At 70.3% G+C, this 19284-nt stretch overlaps 1 protein-coding gene across 3 annotated transcripts in view; it reads right to left on the bottom strand.

Moving 5' to 3' along the window:
• Positions 1 to 4035: 4035 nt before the first annotated feature.
• Positions 4036 to 19284, bottom strand: part of ZNF469 (zinc finger protein 469) — a 204256-nt gene continuing 189007 nt past the window's right edge. For all 3 annotated transcript variants that reach the window (XM_070061895.2, XM_070061898.2, XM_070061894.2), the window contains 2 exons: positions 16486 to 16549; positions 4036 to 15343 (listed from right to left, as the gene is read on the bottom strand). In XM_070061895.2, the coding sequence (XP_069917996.2) occupies positions 5115 to 15221 (10107 nt within the window). In that variant the 5' untranslated portion in view covers positions 15222 to 15343; positions 16486 to 16549 and the 3' untranslated portion in view covers positions 4036 to 5114. The remainder of the gene's footprint in view (positions 15344 to 16485; positions 16550 to 19284) is intronic.

The raw sequence follows: 19284 nt of genomic DNA, 5'->3' as shown, positions 1-19284 counted from the left end.
TCCTTCCTCCTCCCTCGCTCCCTCCTCGGCCCTGTGGGGCCCCTCGCCCACTTCCCCTGTCTCCCGGTCCACAGACGCGTGGAGGCCGCTGCTCCAGCCGGGAGAACCTCGCGTGCCGGGGACCAGAGGCGAGGACGGCTAGCAGGTGGCACAGGCCCCTGGGGCACAGTGACCATCCCATCCCCAACAGGAGACCAGGCTGGTGGGCCTGGGGCCTCGAGACTGCAGCCCCTCCCCCAGCCACTCCACCTGCCTTCTGGGGGTCTCGCAGGCAGGGAGTGTGGCCAGAGAGCCGCTGTGCCGTTTCTGTGGCTCGGCTCCCAAGTGCCTGGATGCCCCTGCTCAGCCCAGGGAATACGGAGGGGCCACCTGGGCCGGCTCCCGGGCTTCCACACTGTAGACGGGTCCCAGGCCGGCGCGGCCGCGGGGGCCATTCGGGTCCCACCGCCAGCCAGTGTTCACACCAGCCGTGTCCGGGAGCCCTTCGCGACGCCAGCCTGGTGCCGTCCCCACCAAGCCCTGCCCAAACCGTCGACTTCTGGGCAAAAAGCCTGAGGTTGTAAGCCACGGACTGCAGGGGCTCGCCAGGCGGCAGGCATGACGAAGATGATGGGGTCCGGGGTCACAGCAGGTCTGGGGGGTGGCAGGAGCCCCCTGTGGCCTCGGAGCAGTGTCCAGGCCGCGGCAGTGACTGCGCCTGTTGCAGCCCAGAGGGTCACAGACGCCATCTCTCTCCGTCTCTCCACAACCCCTGGGAGCCCATGGAGCCCATTTCTCAGCTGGGGAAACTGAGGCAGGGTGTGCCATGCAGCTGGGTCCTGCGAGGGAGCCGCAGGGTTTTGGTGACTGCTGTGCCGGTTCACCGGCTGGGGAAGCTGAGGTGCCGAGGGGACGGCGGCAAGCTCAAGTCCCTGACCCCGGCCCCGGGCCCCCTGCCCCACGTGGCCTTGCCGGGCTGGCAGAGCCCGCCGGCCTCCCCACGAGCCCCAGGATCAGGAAGTTCGCTCACCCCCTGCTGGGCCTTGGGAAGGGCCTGCTGCGCCTCCCCCTCTGCTGGGGCCCTGGCGGGGGCCAGGCCAGTGGCCTTGAGCTGCAGTCCACAAGGCTGCACAGGGCAGTCAGCAAGAGACACGGCCCTGTGGGAAAAGGCCTGTCCTTGGGCGCAGGCTGACTGGGGGGGAGAAGGCCTGAGGCTCACCAGGACCCCCTGGGGCCACCGTCATCCACACCCCACCCTGTGATCTGCAGGTCCCCCAGGCCACATGCAGCAGGGAGCGAGCCACACAGGGACAACCACACAGGGACAGCCACACAGGGACAGCCACACAGGGACACAGGGACCACCACACAGGGACAGCCACACAGGGACACAGGGACCACCACACAGGGACAGCCACACAGGGACGTCCACACAGGGACAGCCACACAGGGACAGTCACACAGGGACAGCCACACAGGGGCACAGGGACCACCACACAGGGACAGCCACGCAGGGACAGCCACACAGGGACAGCCACACAGGGACAGCCACAGGGACGGCCACACAGGGACCGCCACACAGGGACCGCCACACAGGGACGGCCACACAGGGACGGCCACACAGGGACGTCCACACAGGGACGGCCACACAGGGACAGCCACACAGGGACACAGGGACCACCACACAGGGACCACCACACAGGGACCACCACACAGGGACAGCCACACAGGGACCTCCACACAGGGACAGCCACACAGGGACCTCCACACAGGGACAGCCACACAGGGACAGCCACACAGGGACACAGGGACCACCACACAGGGACAGCCACACAGGGACCTCCACACAGGGACTGCCACACAGGGACAGCCACACAGGGACAGCCACACAGGGACACAGGGACCACCACACAGGGACAGCCACACAGGGACAGCCACACAGGGACGTCCACACAGGGACAGCCACACAGGGACTGCCACACAGGGACAGCCACACAGGGACTGCCACACAGGGACAGCCACACAGGGACGTCCACACAGGGACGGCCACACAGGGACAGCCACACAGGGACGGCCACACAGGGACTGAGCCACACAGGGACACAGGGACCACCACACAGGGACCACCACACAGGGACAGCCACACAGGGACAGCCACACAGGGACAGCCACACAGGGACGTCCACACAGGGACAGCCACACAGGGACAGCCACACAGGGACAGCCACAAGGCTTCCGGTCCCATCACCACTCAGGGACATCTCAAGGAGCCTGACCCCGGCCGCCCCAGGGTCGCAAGGCCACAGCGGCCTCCTCAGCGGCCACCATCCCCTCCGAAGCTGCTTGGGGCTCCTCCCACCCCGCTCCTGGCTGCGGCCATTGATGGCCCACCGGCCCAGCCCAGTGCCTTCTATGGTGGCTTTTCCAGGACGTGGCCCAGGAGTCAGGTCTCCGAGGTGGGCACACGCTCGCCCACCTGGCCCCAGCTCCTCTTCTCCCCACCTCCACGGACGCTGTCAGCCTTGGGCAGCCCACGGCCCTCAGTCTTGGGAGGGCCAGGCCTCAGCACAGGGGGCACTTCTGTGGGGACGGCTCTGGGACTGCCCACGAGGCCACATGGGCCTGCACGCAGAGCCCTCCTGCCCCGTCCAGCTTGCTCCTCCCCTCAGGGAAGCCCCCTAGGGCCCGGCTGCCATGCCCCCCGATGCACCTGAGTGCATGCCAGTGGGTGGGCACCCGGCTGGGTCCAGGCCGAGCAGGTGGGTTGTGCGTGGGCAACACCTGGTGTGGGTGAGGCTGTGGTGCACCTGCATGTGTGTGCCCGTGCTGGCATGTGGAGGGCCCAGATCTGCCCGCCACGGACTGCTTGGGGCCACCTGCGCAGAGGCAGTGCCCTGGCTGGGCGAATGCTGCCACCTAGTGGCCAGGCGAGGGCCATCCACGCTGTGGGTCTTGGTGGCTTCAGGGCACAGGCGTGGAGGGTGAGCGGACAGCGAGCAGAGGGGCTTACACCATTCCCTGACAGCCTCACACGCCAGCCCCAAGGGCAGTGAAAGCGCAGAGTGCCAGCCCCCCCCCCCCCGTGGCCCTGGCCAGGATTCCTGTCAGTTCCCGGGTGGTGGTGACGCGGGGGCCAGGGCCCTGCTGAGAGACGCTGGCCTGGAGCTGGCGCCCAGGCCTGTGGGCCTGGCCAGGGCCCCATGGGGGCACCCGGAATCCCACCAGACCGTTTCCCAGATGTGGCTCAGACGGCTTCTCTGACCCACTCCCGCCCCGCCCTAACTTGGGGCGCTGTTCAGGGTCAAGGCCGGAAGTCCCACCCCTTGTGCTCCTGCACATCCCAGGATCCTCCACAGGAGACCGAAGCCCCTGCTCACAACCCCGGATGTGCTCTGTGCCCCACCCCGGGCAGCACGGGGCCCAGCCGGTGAGACACGCGCGAGGATGGTACAGGCTGGGCCCTGTGCCCCACTCGAGTCCTGGGCACAGGGGAGAGCCAAGGGCAAGCACGGTGGCCTCGGCCAGGTCAGGAAGGGCCTTGGGGACCCGGGAGGGCACGCATGGACAGCAGGGAGGCCCTGGAAGCGTCGGGGGAGGAAGGAAGCCACAGCCTGGGATGGGAGAGATGAGACCCCAGGGCCACTTTCCCACTCAGGAGCCGGTGGCCCCAGAAGAGCGGAAACGTGGCTGGCGCAGCTTCCCTCCCACTGCCCACTCCTGTGCCTGCAGCTGGGTGCTGCTCACCCCCGCCCCCCACTGTCCGCCCAGGTTGGCCCAGTCTCCTCTGGCAGCCCTCACTGGACAGGGTCTCCGAGGGGCTCTTCAGCACCCTGTGGGCCCCGGGCACTGGGCTTTGGTGGGGGAGGGGCCCCTGCTGCCCCCACCCCTCCTCTGACAGCTCACTTCTTCCGGCTCTGTTGGGGGGAGCTGCCAAGCCTCGGGAAGAGGTCAAGGCCCTGCAGTCACTTGTCGGAGGCGTGACCCCGCCCAGCCCCACCAGCGACAGCCCAGGGGGAGCCCCTGGGTCGGGGTGGACGCAGGCCACACAGGCAGAGCTGTCTGTGAAAACACTGGGCATATATTTGAAGAGGAGTTGGCTGTGGTTTACAGTGCGACCCCCGAGCCCTGCTCCACCCCACGGCGAGGCCAGCAGCACCTTCTAGAAGACGGTTTGCACCCGACCTGGTTTCTTAGAAAATGGCAAAATAAAGACTTTTGACATACACATTGCACTCAAGGTAAGGACTACAAAAGAGGACCAGACAAACCATGGAGCTCTGACACCTACGAAGACCAGGAGGCCGCCCCGCCCCTGCGTTGGACACGAAACCCAACGGGACGTGGGCGCTGGGCAGCCCCGTCAGTGCAGGGGACGCCACCCTGAGGGCTGCTGGGACCTCGGGGCCGCCGCCAGCCCCCTGACGCAGCCTGCCTGGGGCCTCCCTCCTGGACCCCGTCTCCCCTCCCCCAGGTTAAAAAAATAAACAAAAATCCCAGCACCCAAGGAAGCCTGTATTCACATTACGACACGAAAATAGCACCAGGACTTGGAGCACAGTTGCTGGCCCTCAAGCTGAGAGCCCTGCGCGGGGGAGGGCTGCCGCCCGAGCTCTCGCCCCGGCCTCCCCAGGTCACGGGGTGCTGGACACAGGCAGCAGGGGCAGCGGCCACATAGCCCTGCGGTCAGAGGGAGGAGCCTGGCTCTTGGGGACCAGATGGCTCAGAAATGGCCCTCTGGGCACACGGCACTGCCCTCGTGACCTCCGGCCGTGCGGCACCAGCAGCCCCGGCGGCGCGTCGGCCGCCCTACGGTACTTCCCTGCTCGGGGCGGCGTCCTGTGCAGTCCCTGCAAGGCCGGGCTCTGCAGCATATGGGGCTGGGGTCCAGGGGCTGGGGGCGGGGCGAGCCGCTCTCTCTCGGCGTACTTGGTACCCAGAGAACTGCTGTGTGGCCTCAGAGGGGCCGCGGCGGGCCCACCTCTCACCAACAGCCGCGCGGAGGCACCACGTTCACAGCCTGCACGCCCGCCCCTGCGCGTCTGCGGGATGCGGCAGGTGCATCGGCGCAGACGTGTGGCCACACGGAGAAGCTTCCGGGAGACGCGGCTACGGCCGGCGCCCCAGGCATGTGCCTGTTACTCGCAAGTGTCCCTCTTTAAAGGGATCTTGAAACTTGTTATCCTCTGCCCGAAGAGCTGGCTGAGCAGGTCACTCTGGGACTCGGCGGTGCGGTGGTCGCGGGGCCCGGGGGGCTCAGCCCTGTGGACAGCTCTGCCCCTCTTTAGGGGCCTGGCCTTCCCTGGCACGTGGCCGGGCTCCCCCTTCAGCCTGTCCGAGGGCTGCGGCCTCTCCTTGCCGCCCTGGCTGCCCGGTCTGGGCTGCACCGGGAGCACGCGGCTGGGGACGGCCTGCTTTCGAGGGGCCCTGCCGCCAGCGCCTCTGCCTGCGCCTTCACTCCTGGTCGGCCCCGGCGCCTGGCTCTTCCTCTTCTCACTGCTCTCTGCCTTCTCCCCACAACCTGAGCTCCCCCGGGCCCCCTCTGTGCAGCCTCTAGGTTGGGCGGGGGCGGGCTTGTCTGGGGCAGGGATGTGGCCAGGGCTGTCCGGCTTGGCTGGTGTGGTGGCCGTCTCGCTTTGCAGCTGCCCGCTGGCCGGCTGGGGCTGGCTCCCGCCCCCGGTCTTGGTGCCTGGGCGAGGGCCCCCACTGCCCTGGGAGCTGGGGCCCAGCCTGGCTTTCGGGGAGGGGAGCTTCAACCTGCCCTCTGTGCCCTGGGCTGGTTCTCGGGGCGCCGGGACCCCCGCGGCCTTCCTCGGGTGCCCTGGGAACCCGGGCCCTGTGCTGGGGGTGGACATCACTGGCCTGTCCTTGGGTGCACTGTGGCAGCCTCCAGACTTGGTGGCACTGCCCTTATGGGAGGGCCTCCCCACGGCCCTCTCCGGCGCAGTGAGGCCCGTGGACGCCTGCTTCTCCTTCTGGGGCACGGAGAGACCTCCTGGGGAGTGCCCAGGGGCACACCCGCCATGGGGACCCAGGGTGCTGTGTTTCCCTGAGAAGCCGCGAGGAGCCCTTCTTCGCTCCAGGTCCTGCAGGGGCCCCGGGCCTCCGGGGGAAGCCTCACCCTCAGGCCCCTCCAGGGCTCTGTCTGGCTCCAGGCCACCTCCGCTGTCCACCGGGACCCCGGGGAAAGGAGGCAGGGGCTCTGCGGGCGTCCCCTCGGTGCTGCCCGGAGCCTGGGCTGGGAGGGCCCCCTCGCTCGCGGCGGGACGGCCCGGGGAGGGGGCCCGGTCCTCGCCCTCGGGCCCGGGCCCCCTGCGCCGTTTGCGGGACGGCGAGGCCTCGGGCACTCCCGGGCGCCTCACGCGGCGCACGGCGAAGGGCTGCTGGCCGCGCCGCAGGTGCTTGTCCATGTGGCGCTCGAACTGTTCCTTCTTGGCGAAGGTGTAGTTGCAGGCGCTGCAGACGAAGGACCGCTTGATGACGTGCAGCACGTCGGCGCACAGCTCGCAGGTGTAGAGCGGCGTGTGCGGGGGCTCCGCGGCCCCCGGCTCCCCGTGCGCCCCGCCCAGGTGCGCGCGCAGCTCGCGCGGCTCGCGGTAGACGCGCGGGCATCTCGGGCACAGGTAGACGCGCTGCGGGCTGTGCACCGCCAGGTGGCGCTGCAGCTTGAAGGGCTTGGGGAAGCGCTTCCCGCAGTGGTGGCAGTCGCGGGAGGGGTCCCTGCAGTGCTCGTGCACCGACTCCACCGGCAGGGGCGGCCCGCGGCCCGGGCAGGGCGGGCAGGGCGCGGGCGGCGGGCCGGGGGCCGTGCCGGCGGAGCCGTCGGCGCGCACGCGGGGCCGAGACCTCTCCCTGCCGCCGGGCCCCTCTCGCGCCGGCGGCTCTGCGGCGCTGTGGCCCGCCTGGCCCGCCGCGCGCTCGCCCTCGTGGGGCCCGTGGAGGAGGCGCGGGCCGGCTCTGCGCGCCCGGCCCTGGCGAGCGAAGCGCACGGCGTGCTCTCGCAGGTGCTCGTTGTACATCCAGACGCCGGCCACCTCCTTCAGGCACATCCCGCAGGCCCACGGCCCGGCCCGGCCCTGCACGTGCTTCTCCTGCAGGTGCTCGCGGAGCAGCTGGCGCGAGCCGAACCTGCGCTCCACGCACATGTAGCAGGTGGGGGGCGGCGCGGCGCTGTGGGCCAGCCGGTGCAGGTCCAGCGCGCGCAGGCCGTGGAAGCGCTGGAAGCACACTCTGCACTTGTGCGAGGCCCGCTTGCCCTTGGCCGGCGGCTCCCCGCCTGCCGCCCTTCCTGCCCCCGAGGCCTCCGCAGGGGTCCCCTTGCCGGTCGTCTCCGGGGCGAGCTCTGTGAGGCTCAGGCTCCGGGGACCCGCGGCGTCCTCACAGGGCCCCTGGAAGCACAGGTCTTGCATCTCAAACTTGGTGCAGAACACATCGACGTCCAGGGCCTGCAGCCGGGGCAGGGGCCGGCCGGCAGTCCCAGGAGGCCCCGCCTCGCAGTGCTCCCTCTCCAGGCTGGGGGGCTCGGGGCTCGAGGCTCCGGGGTCAGAGGACACCTCCCCAGGAGCGGCCTGCGGCTCCGGGCCGCGCCAGGCCACTGGGACCATGTGCAGCTCGGGGATGGCTTCCGAGCCGTCGTCCGTGTAGCCGTCGCCCTTGTCGGGCTCCAGGGCCCACAGGCTGAGGCCAGGGGCCCAGGACTCAATGCTGGGTGGCTGGCCGCTGAGGAAGCCGTCCAGGAGGAAGGGCCCGGGCAGCCCTGGGGCCTCGTCGTCCCATGGGTCCTCGTGGGAGAGGCAGAGGGAGCCGGAGTCGCTGAGGTCCGTGGGCAGGCTGGCGCACGGCGGTGTGGCGCCTGCTCCCGTGGCGCTGCTGGGCTCCGGCCACGGCAGGCGCTTGGGCTTCTCGCCGCGCTTGCCGTACACGCGGCGGTTCTTCTTCCGAGTCCAGCGGCCGCCCACGGGGAAGAGCCGAGCGAAGGACTGGTCGTCGTCCTCGTCACACAGGCCCCGAGGGGCCCCGGGACTCAGCTGGGCGGCGCCCTCCGGCCCCTCTGGCCCACCCTGAGCTTCTGAGCTGTCCAGGAGGCCCTGGAGGCAGCTGCTGCCCGGAGTCTCGGGAGGGCTGTGGGGGGCCGAAGCAGGCTGGAGGCTGTCCCCAGGGCCACCGTCCTCTGCGGGCCCGGTCCTGACGGCCTGCAGGGGCTCTGGGCAGGCCCCCGGCGCCCTGGTCTCTCTCGGTCCCCTGAGGCCCCTTGCGGAGGCTCCCTTCGGCCCGGACAGTTGTTGGCGAGGCGAGGCCCCCTCCAGCCTCCCCGCACGGCTTCTCCCACCACCTGGCGGCTTCTGGACCCTTGCCTCCTCCACACATGGGGCCCCCGGGCCTGTCTCTGCCACGTCCCCTGTCACCCTGGGCCCCACGTCAGCCTCTCGCCGTTCCTCTGGGGAGAGACAGAGGCCTGGAGTGGCCACATCCTTGGCACTGGCGGTGGGCGGACTCGGGGCGCGCCTGTGTGAAGCCGGCGCGGCCGAGACGGCAGGAGCGCTGGCGCCCCGGAGCCTTCTCCGGCTCAGCCGCCCCACCGTCCTCTTTGACGCGCCCTGGCAGCTGGTGGGGGAGCCCCTGGGCTCCTGGCCCCGCCCCCGGCCTTCCCTTGGCTCCGCCTGCCTGGGCTGCCCCTTGTCCCCCTCCAGCTGGTCTGGCCTCTTGGGCTTTGGGGCCAGAGCCCCCGAATGCACCTCTTGTTCGGTCAGGGCTCGGGGCTGCAGCTGCGGGTTGGAGGGAGGGCCTGGTGTCTTGAGACCCCCGGAGCCTCTCCTGGCTGGCTGCGAGCTCCCAGGACCCAGGGCGTTCTCAGGAGCGGGGGAGCGCGGGCCGGGAGCTGGCCCGGCTGTGTGGCTTGGGTCGGCCTCTGGGTGGCGGAGTCTCTCCTTGCCGGGAGTGTTGCGGCTCTTTCTCCCCGGCGGCCGGCCTGCCTGGGCTGTGGACGCTCCAGGCTGAGCAAGGGCCGCTGGGCTGGGCTGGGAGGCAGCTCCCTGGAGCAGCCCATGCTTCCTGGCTCTGTGCCGGCTCAGACCAGGCCCCGAGCGGAAGGTGGCCGAGCAGGTGGAGCAGGTCACAGCCCCTGCGTCTGGGGCTCGGCACCCACTCTGGCTGCTCTCCGTGGGCTTGGGCTTCCTCTTAAAACCGCGAGGCCTCTGTCTGCAGTCTTGGGGACTGATGGGCGCCCCCTGGGGTGCCTGGTGGGGGACCTTCCTGGGGCTCTGGGGGGTGTCGGGCTTACAGGAGGCCCTCAACACCTCTGTGACGCCCAAACGCGCAGCCTCAGGTGGGCCCTGGCCCTCTCTGCCAGCCCCTGCCTCACCCTCCTGGCAGGTGTGGGAGGCGGGCCCTGCAGCTCCCAGCGTGCAGGAGGCATCGTGCGGGGGCCCTGTGGAGGAGCCCGTGGGTGTCCCGTCAGGACTGGGGTGGGGCGGGGCTCCTCTGCAGTGGGCCCCTGGCAGCCTGGCTGTGTCTGTCTCGTGGTTGGTGGGAAGGCTGGACAGGCCAGCAGCCTGGAGGGGCAGTCCTGGGGAGATGGCGCCCCCTGGGGGAGGAGGGGTGGCGGAGGTAGGAGACCCCCCCAGCCTCTCTTTTCTGGACTTTTCCAGCGTTCGCAGCGTGCTGCCTTCGGGGCTGCCTCCACCGCGGGCAGGGCTTGAGTCACTGGAGAGGCCGGGCTGGCCCGTGGGAGGGTCTCCAGGGCGGCTGCTGTGCTCCAGGGGGGGGTCGCAGAGACTTGTCGCCAGAGCAGGGGGAGCTTCTGGGGCTGTGGGGGCTTGGATGCAGCTGGCCCCTGCTGGAGGTGCCTGGGCAGAGCAGGCTGGCAGGTGCTGGGGGCTGCTCAGCTCACCGCTGGCCCCTGGGTGCTCCTGAGCCAGGTCCCGGGCAGGGGGTGCTGGGCTCTCGATGGTCTGCAGCTGCTGCGTGCTGAGGCCTGGGCTGGCCACCTGCCCCTGCGTTCCATCATCAGGCCTGTTCTGGGTGTGTGCCACTGACAGGACTGGCACCGAGGGGTCTCCAGCAGGGGAGGTGGGGCTCGGGATGGGCCACAGCTCCTCCCAGGGGCCGGTGACTGCCCTGCCTCCCTCAGGCACCACCCCGGCTGGCCTGGCCAGTGCTGCTCCAGGGCCGGCATGGCCAGTGGTGAGGTTAGCTGGCCTCTCTGGGATCCCCCAGTGACCTGACGGCTGCTGGCTGGGATGTCCACCTTCCTCCGGCCCCAGCTGGCCCTCCAGGGTGGGGCTTGCGGCCACAACTCCACCTTCCACGCTGTCGCCTCCTTGCTCAGAGAACTTCCCGCCAGGCTGGCCGCTGGGGCTGGCAGGGGGCGGCCTCCGTGACCTCCAGACACAGTCCCTGCCTTCAGCTGCCTCAGGCCCCTGGAGCTGGGCGTCACGGAAGGGGCTGGAGGCTGGGGTCCGGGACCCCTCAGCAGGGGTGACGCTGTGTACACTGGCAGGGCTTGGCGCAGGGACAAACTGAGCCTCTCTATCCTCAAGGGCAGTGGTCAGGGAGGGCCCGGCCGTTGCAGATGCGTTACCCTCCAAGCCAGGCCCCTCTGCCATGGTGGGCAGCAGCCTGGTGTCCTTGGGTCCTTGGATTCTGCCTGCCGGGTGTTCCTGGGAGGCATCGGTGTGACTGGTGCCAGGAGGCGAGATGGCGTCCAAAGCCCTGCCATCATGACGTGCCAGGTTAGGGGCTAGGTGGGCAGAGGGCCTGCCGTCGGCCAGCTGGGGCTCTGGAGAGCGGCCTGGTCCGGGCAGCGGCCGCGGGCTGTTGCCATTCTCCTGTGTCCTTGTGCTCTTTGCATTTTGGGGCAAAAGTTCATGGCAGGGGCTCCGCTGTGCCGAGCTCCCAGCATCCAGCAGGGGCTCCCGCTGCTCCCCGGGGTCAGGCAAACAGGCCTCGGGGGCGACCCCACAGTCCACTTCCACATTGGAGGCTCTGGCTCTGTGCTGCAAACTGAGGTCTCTGTGGGGCCCGGGGGCAAGGCCGGCATGGATGGGGGCTGGGGGGGACCACTCTCGGGGGCTCCCGCGAGCCCCTTCCCCGGAGGCCGAGGGTGCACTGGAATCCCCGGGGCCCATGCCCCCAAGGGGCGACCCGGCCTGGCAGGGGGGCTGCTCAGGGTCTGAGCGCCTGGCGGCTCTGGGGTCACCCGGGGCCCTGTGTGGGCCTCGGCCCCGCTGCAGCTCACTTTCCAGCTCCGTGACCAGGCGCTTGATCTCCAGCTCGTCCGCCGACACGCTGCTCCTCTTCCCTGGCACCGGGCACAGCCTGGGGGCTGCCGAGCCTTCACGGGGACACTTCTGACCAAGGGTCTTTCCCCGGGAGAGCTCAGGAGAATGGACGTGCAGGCTGGGGGCCCCCTCCTCCAGCAGCAGGAGCGGGTGGCACAGCGGCTCCGCTGGTTGCTTCTTTGGGGGCGGGTCCTGGCTGGCAGACAGGTGGTCGTTGAGTGGCGGGGCGTCGAATCCGTCCAGGGGCAGCTCCAAAAAGAGGGATGTGGACTCCAAGGTCAGTGGTGATTCAGCGGTCCTGGGGTCCACGACGCCCATGTAAGGTGGATCCCCCTGCGGTTTGGGCTCCAGGGCACTGGCGTCTGAGATGTCCTGGCAGAGGGCGTCGGCCACCGAGGGCCTGGGACACAGGTCTGCCGGGAAGCAGCCGGCCAGGTCCGTGGCTCCGAGGAGCAGCTCACTGGCTAGGCTACTGCAGGGCAAGGACCCCGCGGGGCGCCCATTCAGGGCTCGGTCGCAGTCCAGGTTAGAGTCCTTCAAAACGGAGACGCTGGGTGTGGGGCCCTGGGGGGCACCCCGCGCTGCCGCGCTCCGGCTGGACCCCGGTGGTTTGGGGCTGCTGCTAGTCCAGGGCTGCTCTGGGTGTGGGAGCCCGGGGCTCGTGCCAGGGCTTGCGAACGAGCTGGACCCCTCTCCGCAGCCTGCGCTGTCAGGGGGTAGCCCTTGGGCGACTTCAGGCTTCCTGGCCTCTCGGGGGACGCCCGGGGAGGGGACCTTCTCCTCTGAGGTCTTGGGGTCGGTGGGGACCTGCGGGGGACGGTGGGGAAGCCCACGAGCTTCTTCCGTGTCTTGGTTTTGCGCCGGGCCCCGAGCCGCGGGACTGCCGCTGGGGCCTGGGCGTGGCTGCTCCGGGCTGGGGGTGCCCCCCTCCTTCCCGCCCTCTGTCAAGTCCCCCCTCTTCGGGCCGCGCCGCCACCGCCGGCCTCTGAGGCCAGGGCCTCTCAGGGGGCGCTCGTCGTCCTCGGACTCCGAGGCGCAGCCGCGCTCCCGGGACCGGCCGCCCGGCGCCTGCCGCTTGTTCTTCTGCTGCACGATCTTGTGGATGAGCTCCTTGTTCCAGGTGCCGCCCCGGGCCTTCCGCTGCCGGGAGCCCCTCCTGGGGGGCAGTCGGAGGCGCCTGGAGCTCCTGGTCTCGGCTCTGGGGACCCGGCTGTCGGGATCTGCGTGGCCCTTGGGGGCCTGAGTCCTGAGGTCCCGGGGGTGAGGGGGCGGCCGTTTAGCTCTGTGGCTCTTCCTCCTTGGCCTCTGGCGGGTGGCCCCTGCGTGCCTGCCCGGCCCCTTGGAGGTGCTGGCCGTGTCCAGCTCCTTCCGGAACAGGTGAAGCCGCTTGCCCCTCCGCTGCTGCCTGACCAGGCTGCTGGCATCTGCCTCCGAGGGCGCCAGGCCTAGGGAGCGGGTTTTGGGCCTGCTTTGGGCTGAGCAGGCCCTGTCCCCCGGGCAAGGAGCATGGGGCTCCGGCGGGGCGCCTGTGGCTGGGGGCAGGGGCTGGGCTCTGTTCTCTGGAGCTGCCCCCACCCGGGTTTTGGGGGCAAGCCCAGCGCCGGCTCCCCTGGGGCCCGAAGGCTCCTCATCGGCAAAGACATCGATGAAGCTGCTGTCGATCTCGGGGGTGTCTGACTGGTACTCCATGCCGTTGAGCGCCTCGGTGATGAGGCTGTCCAGCTTGGCCTCGTCCTCCATGTCCAGCTCTGGGCCAGGAAGGGGGAAGGGGGCGGCGGTCAGGCTGGGCAAGAAGCTGGTCCTCAGGGGGTCGTCTCTGCTGTCGGCCTGCACTTCCGCAGCTAACAGGAAGGGGATGGCCTTGGCGTGCTGGAGCAGGCCCGTGTGCACGTCAGCAGGCGCCTTGGGGGCGCCACTGGGTGCGGCGAGCCCGGGGGGCAGCTGGGGATTGTCCTTGGCCCTCGCCAGGGGGAGGCCGCAGAACTGTCGGTGTGCCAGGAAGGCCGCCAGGCTGCTGTAGTTTCGGTCGCACTGCCTGCAGGTGAGTAGCACGTCCAGCTGGTCCAGACTGGCACTGCTGAGGGGGAAGTGGTGGGCGGGGTATGGGGGCGGCTCCTGGGGGAAGGGGGCCTCCCCCAGGCACTCAAAGGGGCCCTCGGCCCCCAGCCTGTCTGCAGGGAAGGCGAAGGCCTTGGCTGGCTCAGGCTGGTAGTGGGTGGGGAGGGCCTGGGAGGGCTCCGGCGACAGGAAGGGGCTGCCGGCCTCCTGGGGGTGGGAGTGGGGGTGGAAGAAGGCCGAGGGCCCCAGGGCCCCAGGGAGCTGGCCCTCCTCCGAGCTGGGGTTGGCTGGGCTGCTGGACGGTGGCGACAGGGAGGAGCAGGTGCTGCTGCCGGCTGTGTGGGTGGCCGGCGAGGGCAGCGGGGACTCGGCGGGAGAGGCGCCCACCACCCTGGGCGGGGGCAGGCTGGGGGTCCCACAGGGGGAGGCCTGGGGCTGAGCCCCCCCGAAGAACAGGGGCTGGGCCACCGGGTCCTTCAGCCCGTTGTAGGCAAACAGCCCCGGGGGGCCGCCTGCCGGCTTCTCCCCGGGCCCGGGCGTTTTGCTAGCAGCACCCGGTGCGCCCTGGCTGCCCCCCTGCCACTCGGGCCCCGTCCCCGGGAACGGTGGCCGGCTCAGCACGTCCCTCTGGTGGGGGCTGGGCCTGGTGGTTGGGAGCACCTGGGGCCAGGGCATGGGGGGGCTCTGGGGAAGGCAGAGCCCCTGGCCTGGGCTGGGCTGGCCTTCGTAGAAGGTACTTCTGGCCGTGGCGGGGGGTGGCAGGGCGGGCGTGGGGTACGGGGCTGTGGCGGGTTCCCACAGCTGGGGCAGTCTGGCAGCTGGGGGTCCCGGGGTGGCCAGCTCACTGTCCAGGGGCCCCGGGCTAGTGCCCACCCTGCTGGCCCTGTATGCCTGCCCCGGGAAGTGCCCCTGGGGTGGAGGGTCCGGGGGCCTCCCAGGGCTCCCCAGTGCGTCATGGGCTGAAGCGGGTCTTTCGGGAAGCACTTTGGTCAGGCTCCTGTGCAAACTGTCGGGGAAGGGGCTTGGGGTCAAGTGAGCAGCACCAGATGGGGCGAGGACCCCACAGAGGTCACTGGGGGCATCAAGGCCCCCAGGCTGGCCAGGGTAGCAGGGCCGGGGCAGTGGAGCAGGCTGGCTGGGCGGCGGGTAGGCGGGGCCCGTGCCCACGGCCTCCTGCGGCCACACCCCAGGCGGCTGGTGGAAGGGGAACCCGGGAGCCCTGTCGCCGTACTCGTGCCTGGCTGTGTCCTCCGGGAAGGGGCACGGGAAGGGGACCAGCCCGGGGCTGTGGGGCCTGCTGCCTTCCGGAAAGGGCTCCCGCTCAGCGGCGGGGACCCTGAAGTTAGCACCTGGGAAGCTGTCGTCAGCAGCCGCAGGCCAGGGGTGGGGCCCACTGACCTGGAAGTCGGGGTAGGGGCCCGGCAGGCCGGGGCTGGCGCTGCGGCTCTGGGGGGCCCGCAGGGGCGGGGGCCCCGGGGCGGCGTCCGCTGAGGTAAAGTTGCTGGAGGTGAAGGCCAGGGCGTGCTCCTGGAAGCTCAGCTCCGCAGGGCCAGGCCTGGGGCCCGCGGGGGTCTCGTCCAGGCTGCAGGGCCGCGGGGGGCTGCTGTCCGCCCTGCCTGCTGGCAGCGCGCGAGCCTGGCAGGGGCCCCTCCCTGCTGGGGCTCGAGGGCCGCCCCCCTTCCCGAGGGGGCTGCCCAGGGCCTGGAGTCTGTGGGGCGGGCCCTTCGGCTGCAGCCCCTCGGGGGGCTCCCCAGCCTGAGCCCTTGTGCCCTGGCTGGTCCTGCCGGCCAGGGCGTGGTCCTCGTGGGGGGGCCTGATGGGGCGCCCCAGGCCGCTGGCGACTTGGCAGGGCAGCAGGTCTCTGGTCATGGCTGGGGGCGGTGCTCCTCGGGGCTGCTCCCCCGGCATGGCCCCGCCGTCCGGGTGCTAGGATGCAGTGGTCCGGGGGGGGCCCCGGGGAGGGCGCTGGGTGGCCATCCTCACCCCTCGGGGGCCCCACGAGAGCCTGGTCTCATGGTCGTGACGGGAGCCTGCAAGGAAAGGGCAGACGTGAGTGAGGAGCTGCACGGGCTGGGGCGGCCCCACACGGCGGGGGCTCCCGGGGCGGCCATGGCGTCCTGCAGCACGCGGAGCGGCCATGGCAGGAGCCCCTGCGCTCAGGGGAAGGGGCTGCTGGCTCCAACAGCCCTGGAGGAACCAGAGGGGGGAGGGGTTCTGAGGGTAAGGAGAGGGACGGTCACAGAGAGCCGTCCCTGTCGCTGACCTTGTCCGCACAGGCCGAGGCACTTGCCCAAGGTCGGAGTAGACTCAAGCTCTGTCAAGGAGACCCTGCCGCCTCCTCGACGAAGGGGACCTCTGCAGGCTCCAGGTCCCCAGGACACCTGGGTGCGGCCTGTACCTGGGCTCCTGGCCGGTGCCGAGCAGGCCGGTGCTCACGGGGCCTGGGGGCTTGCTGCGGCTGACCCCACTCAGGAGGGGTCCGGTCTGCTGGCTGGTGGAGGTGGCCTGGGGCTCCCAGGGCCCCGCTCCTCCACTGCCCCCGTGGAGCGAGCCCAGGACAGGGACAGGTGCACCTCTGTCCAGTGCGGTCACAGCTGGGCCTCCTCCCCAGCCCAGCAGCCTGGGGAAACGGTCCCCTCCCTCACTCTGAGCCCCACTGTCTTGGGGCAAGGGCTTGTGGGTAACTGTTGAGTGAAAAGTGACACTGTCCACGACAGGGAGAGCAGCTGAGGACTGTCACCCCAGACTCAGGACTCTGAGGCCTCTGAGCTGGGGGCGTGGGGGTGCCTCCAGGCCTGTCCTGGGCTCACCCATGTCACACGGCCGCAAGGCCACATGGGGCCAGGCTGTAGGTCTGGGGTAGCGATGGCCAGGGCTCCTCACTTGAGGAGAGGGAGACACCCACCTGCAAGGCTGGGAGGCCCGGGCTAGGAGGCAGAGGAGGCAGGGGGCGCCCCGAGTAGGGGCCCCAGGAAGGCCTCCTCGAGTGAGAGATGTTTCCAGGAACCACAGTTGGCGTGGGGAGAGCTGGGTGGAAAACAGCTGTGCCCGCCGGCCTCTGTCCAGGAAAGGAGCCGGCATGGCCTGACCAGGCCTTCACTGCGCCACACCACCCGCCCACTGCCGCCCACAGACGGCAGCCAGCCGCGTGTTAGCTGCCCCCATCGTGTACCTGGGCACTGGGAGCTCCCGGGCCGGGTCACCGCACAGCTTCCTGGGCAAGGAGGACCTCGGGGCTGCAGAGAAAACAGATAGTGTGTGAGAACTGGTGTGGGGCGGGCACCGGCACACGGCCAGGGCGGCGAGAGGTGGCGGGAGCGGCTCCTGGGCACGTGGAACCTGTGGGCCTCCCCGGGCGGCACCCAAAGGCCAGCAGATGGCGCAGCTGGGGCGCGACGCAGGGCCCCAGTGTCTGACCTCCCCACCAAGTGCGCGGGTGGGCTCCCACCTCGCTCTCTGCCGGGCCCTGCTGGGGGTGCTGAGGCTGCTGCCCGCGGCCAAGGAGGCGTCTGGCAGCGAAGGGGCCCGTGGAGGGAGCGGCGCTCGCAGACCTGTGCCTGGCTTCAGGGAGCCCAGCCACACTGGGCACCGTGGTCACTGCCCCAGGGATCACCCACCTCCACCTCATGTGGAGGCCCCAGGCGCTGCAGCCCCGCCAGCCGCCAGCCGGTGACGGGCAGAGAACAGCAGAGGAACTTAAGGCCGCGGGAGACTGCGATGGCGCCACGCGCCGTCCCATTTCCTCACTCTCTTTTTTAATTTATTTGACAGAGTTACAGAGAGAGAGAGAGACAGAGAGAGACAGAGAGAGAGAGACAGAGAGAAAGGTCTTCCTTCCATTGGTTCACCCCCCAAATGGCCGCTATGGCCGGCGCGCTGCACCCATCTGAAGCCAGGAGTCAGGTGCTTCTCCTGGTCTCCCATGGGGTGCAGGGCCCAAGCACTTGGGTCATCCTCCACTGCCTCCCCGGGCCACAGCAGAGAGCTGGACTGGAAGAGGAGCAACCGGGACAGAACCCGGCACCCATATGAGCCCAAGTGAGCCATGGTGCCGGCCCCGCACTCCCTCACTCTTGACTCCCTCATTCACTCACTCTTCACTCCCTCACTCATTCACTGACTCATTCACTATTCATTCCCTCCTCATCCCCTCCTCATTCCCTCCCTCCTCATCCCCTCCCTCCCTCCCTCCCTCCCAAGTCTTTACAGTTCTGCCAGAGGCCGTGCACACTGGGCAGAGGTGATGGCCACCGACTCTCGGCCTTAAGTTCCTGGAGAAGACAGGGGGTCAGGGCTACAGATGGGGAGAATGGGGCTCACAGGGGGTGTGACTTTGCCTGCGATCTGAAACTTGCAGCTGCGCCTCCCCACTGCGGGACCCGGCGCCTGCACCTGGGCACGCTGCACCTGGGGGCCCAGCCTCAGGGACCCCCCCGCTCACCCTGGGCACGCTGCACCTGGGGGCCCAGCCTCAGGGCCCCGCTCACCCTGGGCACGCTGCACCTGGGGGCCCAGCCTCAGGGACCCCGCTCACCCTGGGCACGCTGCACCTGGGGGCCCAGCCTCAGGGACCCCCCCGCTCACCCTGGGCACGCTGCACCTGGGGGCCCAGCCTCAGGGACCCCCCCGCTCACCCTGGGCACGCTGCACCTGGGGGCCCAGCCTCAGGGACCCCCCCCCCCCGCTCACCCTGGGCACGCTGCACCTGGGGGCCCAGCCTCAGGGACCCCCGCTCACCCTGGGCACGCCTGCACCTGGGGGCCCAGCCTCAGGGACCCCCCGCTCACCCTGGGCACGCTGCACCTGGGGGCCCAGCCTCAGGGACCCCCGCTCACCCTGGGCACGCCTGCACCTGGGGGCCCAGCCTCAGGGACCCCCCCGCTCACCCTGGGCACGCCTGCACCTGGGGGCCCAGCCTCAGGGCCCCCGCTCACCCTGGCTGCCTGGCCTGTGGGCAGCACTCAGGCATCCGTCCACCACCTCAGTCCCGGGGCCGCACCCCGGGGTGCCAGGAGCTGCCTTCCTCCCCAGGGTCAGCATGTGCCCGGGGTCTCGGCCCCTCCTCCAGCTCTTGGCTGAGCCCCCAGGGCCCCTGTGTTGGTATGGGTTTCAGCCGGGGCCCCTTTGAAGTCCGGAGAGCCAATCCCCTGGACTCCGCCGGTCCCAGGAGCCCCTGGAGGAGAGTGACACAAACTTTGCTTGCTGCTCGGGTAACTCAAGACCCCGGTGGGGCAGGCAGGCTCTGCCAGGGAGGAGGGCAAGGGCAGGGGTGTGGGCACCCGCTCCTGACCTCTCACCCGGCCCTGCGCCTGTCCCCTTCTCCCTCCCTCCCCCCTGGCCTGCGCTGCCCACTTCGGAGTCCCTGCCTGAGTGTCCCTCAGCCTGGGCACCCCCTTCCTCCTTCCCGTTTCCCGATGCCCCCCGCCTCGAGAACAGTGCAGCCAGACCTGGGCTGGCATCCTGGCTCTGGTGCTACCTGGCCCTGGAGCCTGAGCCGGTTTCCCCACGGCCGCGGCCGCAACCCTAACCTCACAGGTGCCGTCCGGAGGCCGCGAACAGCACACGTAGGCCACTTTGGGCTGACTAGTGCCCCGTGAAGCCTCTCCAGCCTCTTCTGAGAACCCCCTCGGCCAGGGCCTCTGGGAGGGTGGGTGGCAACCTGGCCGCAGTTACAGACGACCCTGCGACTCCTGGGGCGGGCGGACTGCTGCATCTGGTGGCTGTCCCCTGGGCCTCCCTGGTCTCTTTCCCCTGCTGGGAAGCCTCGGGGTGGGCTTTGTCCCCAGGGGCCATGACGAATGAGGGGCTTCTGCACCCCGCGAGGGGACAGCCCCCTGCTGGACTTCCTGGTGCCAGCTCCCCTGGGAGAGGGCTGGATTGCACCCTGCCCCCCCCCCCCGCCCGGGAGAGAGCTGCTGGGTGTGTGGCTGAGGCACAGGCCCTGCCGCTGCCGCCGCTCTGCCTACAGCTC

The sequence above is a fragment of the Oryctolagus cuniculus genome, chromosome 18, assembly GCF_051225735.1.
Source record: "Oryctolagus cuniculus isolate XC-2025 breed Fujian yellow rabbit chromosome 18, ASM5122573v1, whole genome shotgun sequence".
Lineage (NCBI taxonomy): Eukaryota > Metazoa > Chordata > Mammalia > Lagomorpha > Leporidae > Oryctolagus > Oryctolagus cuniculus.
The sequence above is the reverse complement of the archived record's forward strand: the minus strand, read 5'-3'. Positions and strand labels throughout refer to the sequence as shown.